Source organism: Diabrotica virgifera, chromosome 2, assembly GCF_917563875.1.
Source record: "Diabrotica virgifera virgifera chromosome 2, PGI_DIABVI_V3a".
In the NCBI taxonomy this organism is placed as follows: Eukaryota; Metazoa; Arthropoda; class Insecta; order Coleoptera; family Chrysomelidae; genus Diabrotica; species Diabrotica virgifera.
This window is the reverse complement of record NC_065444.1, coordinates 272,300,538-272,311,687: the sequence shown is the minus strand read 5'-3', so window position 1 is coordinate 272,311,687 and position 11,150 is coordinate 272,300,538. Positions and strand designations below refer to the sequence as shown.

General features: G+C 31.4%; 1 protein-coding gene across 1 annotated transcript; it reads right to left on the bottom strand.

Moving 5' to 3' along the window:
• Positions 1–3,366: 3,366 nt before the first annotated feature.
• On the bottom strand, positions 3,367–6,714 carry LOC126879879 (WW domain-binding protein 4). Its single transcript, XM_050643207.1, has 2 exons — positions 6,064–6,714; positions 3,367–3,779 (listed from the first exon to the last, which is right to left on the bottom strand). The coding sequence occupies exons 1-2, from the start codon at positions 6,586–6,588 to the stop codon at positions 3,426–3,428; spliced, it is 879 nt and encodes a 292-aa protein (XP_050499164.1). The 5' UTR covers positions 6,589–6,714; the 3' UTR covers positions 3,367–3,425.
• Positions 6,715–11,150: the final 4,436 nt, after the last annotated feature.

Here is an 11,150-nt window from a genome sequence, read left to right as displayed (position 1 = left end):
ATTCTCTATTGGCCATGAGCCGATGGGTAGAGGGGATTTGACAGCTTTCGCCAGCGCTGTTAGTGGCAGTTTTGTGCATTTATCTGATAAATTTAAATGGCGCGCCATGGGTAGAGGAGATGAGATTTGACGGTTATCGCCAGCGCTGTTAGTGCAGCGTTGCCACATTTAGTAGGTTTCTACTTTTTTGGTAAATTTTTGATATTTTTTAAAAAATTCTAGTAGGCAATATTTTTTAATAGATTTTTGGTATATTTCAACATTTTCTTATGACAAAAATAAAATTTGCTTTTTAATAGTATTTACCCCATTTCTAAATTAATTTTTAGACATTTTGTTACAATTTCCCAATGTCATTACCGAAAATAAGATTCAGGGGTGGGATTCTGTGTACAATCGCTAACACCGCCGACCGCTTTCTATCAATGTCAATATATTTGAATTTTTAGTTTTAATTCAAATATTTTCTTGTTTTACTAAGTGCCACTTCAGCATCAACTAGCAAAACTAGAAAATAATTCAATTAAAGCTAAAAATTCAAATATTTTCACGACAATTGACATCGATAGAAAGCGAAATGTAGATATCTACAGTGCACGGAATCTAGCCCCAGGACATAGATGATGAATATTAAACAGAAATGAAACTGGATTCTGGTGTAACAAACTTGCAGATTTCAAGTATAGCAGTGCAATCAGTACCTATTTCAGGTGTTATTGAAGAGTTCTGGCATTCGGTGAGCCTGTTAGAAGCTAACGATGGAAAACTAAAATATCTAAGGCCCGGTCTTTTCACCTCCGGATAAAAGTTATTCGGAGGTTTATTTGACATATTTACATGTAATCTGCCGGATAAAGTTCCTAATAAATATTTATTCGGAGGTGAAAAGACCGGGCCTAATTATAATATATGTAACTTTGCAAAACAACAAATATTGTGTTTGCGTGTTTCTAATATAAAATGCGAAATAATTGTTTGAAAAATATGATCCAGACATGCAGATGTTAAAATCAGCGGATGACAAAATATTATATACAAATATTAAATATAAAACTGATAAAAATTAATAATAGTTGGTCATTTTGTTCCCCAGTTAAAATATAAAAAAGTTTTGTTTTTGTTTACAAACAGTCATATTAATTTCTAGTTAAACTCCCTCTGTGGCTCAGTGGTAAGAGCGCCTACCTTTGGACCGAAAGGACCGACTGCTCGCGAGTTCGAATCTCAGCAGGGTAGAGAATTTTTCGTTTATTATAAATTAATAAATGAAAATAGTTTCTATCCTTGTGGGATCGGTACCCACCGGGGGGACCGCAGACGTTCGGATACAATTAGCGTCTCTGCAAAGACAATGACATCGACTTTGCAAAGTAACAAGATACTTACTCAACACACACACTACACATAAAGTCGACTTTACATTACATGATTTATCATATGATTTGGTCATGGAGTGAAATTTACATGTTTACACTGTGTGATTTGTCATATGATTTTGCATTGTTTTGTTATAAGCATTGTCATGCGACTCGTCATGGGAAAAATCATATGACAAATCACATGATAAATCATGTAGTGCAAAGTCGACTTTACACTAGCTACCTAATTGGTAAAATCCACTGTACCATCACCATGCCAATGCCCATTAGTTGTCGAGGCATTAGCTAAATAAAAAAAATTTCTAGTTAGTCAGCTGTTATTTTTATTATAAAAAGTCCTAAATTATATACAAATATATTAATAAAGTTTTATAGTATATTTTAGTTTTTGATAAGTAGATTTTAGTAAGCTAAACTTACAGTAGATTTTCTAAATAAAATGTGGCAACGCTGTGTTAGTGGCAGTTTTGTTTTGTGCATTTGATAAACTTCATAAACTGAAATGGCGGATAATATGGATTTTTCAAAAAAGAAAACAAGATATTGCAGCTGTTGTATTGATTCATGTAAAAATACTGAATATAACAGTACTGGATGCATTTATTATATTCGGAAACATTGCGTACATGTCCTGCATCTACTAAATCCTTTCCTTGTTTGGTGTTGCTGATTGAAATTGGATATCATGGGAAATAAGACTTGAATCCAGTATAATGTTTAATATCCATTATGATAGAATTCAAACAAATTACAATTCATACAAATTACAAATTTTAATAAGCAAATCAGTAAGCACACAAAAATAAACCGAGGTAACATTTAAAATGTTAAATAATTCATTTAAACGTATTCTTTTTCTCAATGGTCTCTTGCGTAAGCAGTCATCCAGTCGCACGAACTTATATATTAAATATTAAAATTATAATGAATAAAATAAAAAAACATAATTAATTTTACTATTAATTCTGTGTATTCATTTAGTAATCAGGTTACAATAATATTTCAGTTCATAATTTGTGTCTTTCTAGATAAGTATCTATTTTTCTCGTTTTGTATATTTCACATACATAAATTTTATCAGAAAAGTATAAGTTTCAAACCGCGAGAGAGCGCTACCGTCGAAACTCACAGCGAATACAGTACTATAAACATTAAGATACAGGGTGTCCAAAATTTTTTTTTAATTATTAATTAAACAATTAATTTAATTAAAACAATTTTTTTTGGACACCCTGTATAATTAATCATGTTAATGTTTATATTACTGAATAGGGAATTGAATAACCTTCAAATGAGCTAGCACTCGACCCTATTCCTATTTAAAAAAATAGTCGATTATGTCATCACGTCCAAATCGATGACGTCACTAGTACGATATATATGTCAAAAAATCATAAATTAAAAATCGAATAACTTTTGTAATATACATTTTTTTCTAATTCTGTAAATAAAGCAGTTTACAAGGGGGTCAAAATATAGTGAATAACCCTGTACATTCACTGGGGCCGACTGACCGGCTCTGTCCCGTCATACAGCTGACCGACTATAATAACTTATATTTATATTTAATTTAGAATGTGTGTACTGATTTTCAGCCTTAGTAAATGGAAATAATTACCTTCGTAGGAAAGCAACTTTGATACCCTCTCAGTAACCCCTGTTCTACGTTTCGCTTGATCAACCGCAGTATGTTTCTCTACACAATCACAGTAATCAACCGTGAAAAATCTAGCTTTAGTAAATTCAAAGAGATTTTTCAGCGCTGCCTCTTGGACTATACCCTTGGTTCAATTTATTAACCTCGTTGTTTCTCCTGATTCTCTACCACCGGGCTATATACTTCGAGAATATCCTTCGAGAATGAATGGCTCCATCTTTTTACGTCATTACCCAGGTTTCACAACCATAGGTTACTACGGGTCTAATCAATGTTCTGTAGATAGTAATTTTGGTTCTTTTCAATTCCCACTAATAAGAAAGTACAATATTTAAAACAATTATTTATTTAAATTACATAATATTTTACATCTGAATTGAAGTCCTTTACTAATCATCATCCAACCTTTGCCTAACATTCCTTTTACCCCCAGAAAAAATTTTCCTTTTCTTAAAAAATGCAGAACCACCTTCATTTAGACTCTCTATGGTCTTTTCTTTAAACTCTTTTTTAACTTCTTCAGGCTCATAGGTCACTGGACACTCAATGTACTCTGGTTGTGGAGGTAACTGCAGATCTACATGCTCTGTTTTCTTCACTTGTTGCCACAGGCCATAAGCATCAGTCTTTACGGGTTCTAGAATAGGTCCATAGACTGGTGGGGGACTGTCTGCTACTCTTCTTTCTTTCAGTTTTTCTCTTTCTAACCTGGCTCTTTCTTCTTCTTCCTCCTCCTTTCGTACCTGAAAAAAATAAAAAGTGAATGGATTAATAAGGTACTGAGAAAGTTTGTCTGTTAGAAAATCTGTTGTCAATATGGAAAACCACAGGATTACAGAAATCTGCAATTGAATACTTTGAATAAATTTAATCAGAGTCTGTGGCAAATACTTATATTCTATCAATACCTGGGTTCCATAGGCAAATAACTCCAAACTTTTGTATTTCAAGTTAATTATTAGGAAATTTCTGAAATCAACAAATTCAGCTACATCTTAGATCTAAAGTTTTTGATGCATGCATTATTCCGATATTAACGTATTGGGCACAAACACGGACAATCACAAAAAAGAATATGGAGTCACTCAACATGCGATGGAAAGAGCAATGCTAGGCATATTACTTAGGACAGAAAAACAAACACATCGATAAGACAGAAAACCAAAGCCACTGATGTGGTACAAAAATCATTAAAATTTAAATGGGAATACGCTGGACATGTGGCTAGGAGTGACCTAAACAAATGGCGCAGAACAATTCTAACCTAGAGACCATGCCAACACAAAAGACCCAGAGGCAGACCTCCTATGATATGGACAGATGATCTGAAACGGACTGCAGGGAAAAATTGGCTACAAGTAGCGCACAATAAAAAACAATGGAAAGGAAGACTTGAAGAGGCTTATGTTCAGATGTGGATGTGAATGGCTAGACGAAGAAGAAGATAAGGAACTTTACCCTAAGTCCTAGTCCTCTTTTAAAATATCATAGAAATAAGCCAAAATTATTTTGCATTAAAATAGTTATATATTTCCTTATGATAATATCTCCAGTTCGTTATTTTACTAAATACATACATCAAAACACTTCTAGTAGTTTCTTTATGAATATTGCAGAGAGAACAAGAGTTGTAGTTGCAGACTAAAATTCATACAGAAACATTTTGATGTTTCACTCACTCAACATAAGTTAATAAATATCTCTAAATGCAGCCAAGGTGATAATTTTCCCAAAAAAGATTAAATGAATGGTTATAACAGCAAATCTAATAAGATATAAATTACTAAGTTTAAATATCTATACTAAATTTACAATAAACATGCAGTAGAAATAAACAAACCTTTAAATGCTACTAGGAACACTCCCGAATCATAATTTACAATGCATAAACTTTAAAAATCATGATTTTGATCATGATTTGATATTTACAATGTATATACATTGTAAATTATGACTTGGGAGTGCTCCTAGTAGCATTTAATGTGTCTTGGTTTGTTTATTTCTACTGCATCTTGATTGTAAATTTAGTGTAGGCATCACAATATCTATGGTTTGTTTTTTAACCAAGAGGAGTGATTCAAATTTACCGCACTGTATTGCTTGTTTGTAATTGGTCCAACTGCAGGCAAGTTTACTCCAGTGTTATAAAATTTTGACACTAATGACATTTATCAAATTTTGACACTAGTGACATTTCTTAGGTTAATTAAGTTATATCGACGATTTTTGTGTTTTCTGTGTTATTCCTTTAATTTTTAGATTGTTAGTCTGCTTTTATATAAAAAGCAGTTGTTTTTGGAACTCTTTAGCGACATATCAATTTAATATAATATTTATGGATTACCGTTGAGGGCCGACTAGATCAACCAAAAAAGAAGATGAATTTGGTTATTATTCTAGTGACATTCTTGGGTGTGAATCTGTCTTTTTAGTTTACTCCTCCTGGTTAAAAAATAAACTATAGCTACAGAAAGCTCAAAATAGAAGTGGAAGATTAAGTGAATAGAGTAAACAGAGTCCTAGGTTCTTCCTCATGTAGTGCCTATCCGTTTCAGATGTTGTCTACCATCATGTCAATCTGTACTTTGCACACTGCTGCGCTGAAAAGATTTGTGGTTGGTGTGATGAACTTTGGTTGTGGCAAGCCGTAGTTTACCTGAATGAAACATTATGAGGAAATAAATGAAAAGCAGGCTTTACAAAACAGTCATCAACCAATAATATAGGCAGCATAAACATGACCTGACACAGAGAGGACAAAAAGAGACACTAGAGAGTAAGACGCTATGGGACAGAGCTAAAAGTACAGATATATAACTGAAATGCAAGGTGGAGAACATTTAGAACTAACTGGTTAAGAAACAGAAGAATAGAATGGAAAGGATACATACATACAATAGGAAGATGTTGACCACAAAAATGATATAACAACTTACTGGAGGCACATCAAAAAAACAAATAGTTATATGCACACAAAAAGAAGAAGAAGGTATTACATGTATAGTGTATGAATGTATGAAGGTGTACCTGCATTAATTTTAATCCATCAATTTTCTTTTGCTTCTCCACAAGCTTCAACTGTTTTGAGGTTTCTCCATACTTTTGTTCTTCTTGTTCTTGTATGCTTAAATAACCTTCTTTAGGTGGCTCCCAAACAGATTCATTAGTCAACGTGTTCCAGTAATAGCAGTTACCATCTTCTGACTTAGCTTCATACCAAACTTTATTCTGAGTATTACTTAGTTGCAGGTTATCATCTTTTAACTTTTTGCTGATTGCCATAGATGTTAGATCAGCACTGGAATTGCTTTCGACATCTCTCCGATAAGCTGCCATAGCAGCTTGCTCCATTTTTTTAATTGCGCAGTCCACATTTTCAGCTTCTTTATGAGCCTTTGCACTAGCTTTTGTAATTTGTTTTAAACCTTTCTTCACGTTTTCTTGGTGTCTCCTACCCTTTTCATGGAAGTCCCTGCTAGGTTTATTATCTGCGAACCAGCATTTACAAAACTGGCAGTATTTTCTTTCGTTTGATTTCCAATAATCTGCCATTTTATAAAAATAAGAACTTGGAATTAAAGAACTTTTTACACAATATTTTTAATTACATCAATAAAAATAAAAATATTTATTTTTGAGCAATGTTGACCTTGATGACAGTGACAATGACAGCTATCATTCTTCAGCGTTAAGTTAGTCACAAATTCCCTCTTCTTTTTACAGTATAATGTACAGGTCTGGTCATAATAATATTTGAGCAAATTATATAAATGGGGAAATTTTGAAACGCCATGCGCCATTTTAAAATACTATTTTTCTATTTAAACTAAACACATTTTGACAAAATTTTATTTTGTAAATGTAGCAATCTTTTTGAAGTTATACTTCTTTACCGGCGATAGAGGGTGATTTTTTTATATGTTAAAACCTATCAGCCCGGCGCATGCGCATTATAACTTTGTTCTGATTGGATGCTCAAATGACATGTCAAAAATTATCCGATATGGCAGCTGTGGTTTGGAGGTAAAGGTAAAGGTAAACAAATGTATAATATATTAGTTTTATTGTTGTGAGGACAGAAACAAAAAAGTTTATAATATTGTAGTGACTTTTAAATAGTTTTTAAAAGCAACAGGTACGTAATAATTGTTAATGTATCATGGGTATAAACCTACCTATTTGATCTGCCAAAATACATAGTATGTAATACTTTTATTTATATAATTTGATTACCATCAAAATTTCTATCAATATTCACCTAATATATTGTTTTTTTACTCTATGTTTTGTTGTATTTTTTCAATTCTAAATCATTTCAATTCAAAATTAAAATAATTTGATCAATTTTCAAAATATCAAAATATCACAAGTTTAATCCGTTTAGTTAGTCGATCTTCGTAAATAATGACACATAGTGTCCGTGGCTAAGCGGAGAAGGCGAATGAATTCCAATACCAACCGCTCTTATCAGCGCTGGTTCGAGTCCCAATAGAAACTTTCTTTTTTGTTTTTTTTTAATACATTTTATGATTGTAAGTATATTTATTATATAATTGTATTTTCAGAAAATACGTATTTAGTTAAAAAATTTTTCGACAATATTAATGTTCAGACATCATTTGTGGCTGTTTAATGTGTTTGTGTGTGTTTTATTCTTTTATTATTTTAATTTTTGGCACTGTTCTAATAAAAATGTTTGAGAAGTAGTAAGTATAAATTAGTTTAATATTTAAACAAAATATAAATAAAAAGTATATTAATTTCGTTTAAATCATATAATAGAAGTATAACTTCTTACGTGCGTACAAAGTACACACACATTCTTTTTTTATTTTAAAAATTAAAACGTTAAAAACGCTTCTTTTTGTTTTCGTTCTCTATTAACGAGCAAATATTTATGTTTGGTAGGTAGGTAGTTTGGTATGCTGATCTCACGTAATCAATAGTTTTATCCATGATACTATAAATAAAGTTATTTATAGTATCATGGTTTTATCCATGTGTTTTGTGTTGGCAAATTTTTTAATGTGTCTTTAGGTCGGTACCATTTTTGGTTCATTATATTGTATACTCAATAAAGCTAATTACATTGTTGTCAGATCTTCTGTTTTTCTGTAAATCTAACGAACTTTCTTATTTCAAATGGAATACCTTGTATATTTTTTGCGTTTTAAAGTCCTTAAGAAATACTGATTATTTTTCATTGGATATTCCCTATACCTAAATGCCATACTTTCGGAGTTATTGCTACATTTATTAAAAAAAGAAAAATTCAACAAATTATAAAAATCAATTTTTTCTGCTCGGGTAGACATTACTTTACGTTCTTTGGATCGTTGGGAACAAAAAAGATGTTCTGTAATTTTCTCTAAAGTTAATCGTTCTCGAATAATAAACAATTTAAAACTGAAAAAATAGAATAATGACGATTTTCAAGGTTTAAAAACACAAGTAAAAAAGAATGTGTGTGTATCTACTTTGTACGCACGTAAGAAGTTAGACTTCTAAATATGATTTCATTGAAATAAATATACTTTCGGACAGTTTATTTGTATTTTATTTAAATATTAAATTAATTTTTACTTACTACTTTCCAAAAAGTTTTATTAAAACAATACCAAAAATTAAAAAAAGATTAGAAAACACAAGGATTCGAACCGGGGACCTCTTGATCTCCAGTCCAACGCTCTACCACTGAGCTATACCCTTTTCTTTATTCGGGCTACAAGACTTCTCAGACATAGTGACAAACAGACGTGAAGTGAAGTTGATTATAAAATACATACTTTAAATATTACTTATTATCTTATTCCCGAGGTAGACAAGTTCAAATACACAAAAATTATAATAGTTATTTATGATATAAATATTAAAAGTACAATTTGAAGGCACGTATGTGAAAGATGTAAAAAATGTACTTTTTAACGCGTATATCATACAATATTTTTTCTACAAACGTCTTATATATCAACAATTATAATTTATTCATTCTCAATTACAGGACAATACCTACAAAAGCTTTTACTTGAACTTGACTGACATTCTATTTTTATATTTTTCTTGACGTTACATCAAAACTGCCTATACTGTCAATACGCAAATCATAACAACTATAGAATAACATCAGAATCTACTTTTATTTTTGTATATTCTAACAACTTTTAATAGTTTTTTTTTTCTACAAACGTGTTAAAAATGCAATAATACAGTTCAAATTAAATTTTAAAAATCCTTTTAAACCACCTTTTCCAAATTGCGCAAGTTGTATTATTAATATTAATGTTAATAAATGAAATATAAATATTTTGACGTTTCACAATTATTTGACAATTCACTTTTAACTGCAGTGCCTTAAAAATTTTAAAGCACTGGTGCTTTAAAGTAGCATTTTTAACACTCCTATGGAGGGCTATAAATTGCATTTTTAACACGTTTGTAGAAAAATATATTTAAAAACACACACATTGGAAATAATATATATTATTTCCACACCTTTTCTGGACTGATACATACATAAATTAAAACATTTAGTAACGAACTCCATACTGTCTGTGTGCGCATGCGCGCAGATTAATAAAATTTCACCCTCAATTGCGCCTAAAGAAGTATAACTTCAAAAATATAATTTTTGAAATTATGAAGCACCTAAATTCAAGCTCAACTATTCCTCTAATAGCATGCCATAAGATTTTTTGGCTACTTTTATTCTAAAACATTGCTTTTTAATAAATGTTAACGAAGTGCATATGAGAGGACGGGCAATCGAGCTGCATTAACAAGTAAAAAACAATGTTTTAAAATGAAACAAGCTAAAATTCCTTATCGGTAATAAGGCTTGAACTTGAATTTGGGTACTTTGCAGTTTCAAAAATAATATTTTTTAATTTGTGTTTTTGAACCTTGAAAATCGTCAATATTTGATTTTTTCAGTTTTAAATTGTTTATAACTCGGATGTGAATAATCTTGGAGAAAAATTACAAAAGATCTTTTTTGTTCACAACGATCCAAACAACCTAAAATAATGTTTACCAGGGCCGACAAAATTGATTTTTATAATTTGTTTAATTTTTTTTAAATAAATGTAGCAATAACTCCTAAATTATGGCATTTAGGTAGGTATAGGGAATATCACATGAAAAATAATCAGTATTTCTTGAGGACTTCAAAAAGCAAAAAATATACAGGGTATTTTATTTAAAATAAGAAAGTTCATTAGATTTCCAGAAAGACGGAAACTCTGATAACAATGTAATTAGCACTATAATATCGGCCGCATTAGAAAACTCTTAGGTACCCATCAAAACCTATAAAAAACGTGCAAACCCTTTCCGAGATAATTGAGTGTTTCCATACATAAAACTCACTATGTATTATAATCTATCCTGTATAATTAAAATATAACCGTTTTCAATTTCGCTGCAACACGAAACTACAGCCGCATCATATTCTAGTTCAATCAGAGAGTGCAGCAAGTACCTCTACCGGTTTCGAAACTTATTAGTCTCTCATCAGGAGGCACATATGCTGCTCTCTCTCACCCAACCAGGACAAACCCCTGCGTGCAGTTACGGATTGCAACGAACGAAATGGCAGGGATGCCCTAGCGGCAACTGCTAGCAAAAGACTAAGTTTTCAATCTAATAGCACATAAAATAACATTAAAAATATTACTCTACATCCCACCAGATTAAAAACAATGGGAACCTTCTCTGGTTACACCTCCGAGGCTTCTAAAATTTGCAAGCCATAACGGATGCTGAGACTAAGGAAGATGAGGGAATTTTACCATACCCTATGGCTTGCAAATTTTGCAAATTATGCAGAGAAGGTTCCCATTGTATTTAATCTGGTGGATGTAGAGTAATATTTTTAATGTTATTTTATGTGCTATTAGATTGAAAACTTACTTTTTTTTAAAATGTGTCAATTCAAATTATTTTACTAGAAAAATTAATTTTGCGTTATAAACTATAACTGACTGGTCTATTTACAAACATGTTCTAATATCATATCGACCACTCGAGAAGGGGTCAAGTCAGCATATCGGAGAATCCATTGGCTAACTATCATCCTGCTATAATCCAAGACAAACTGACTTCGCTCGACCTGTCAT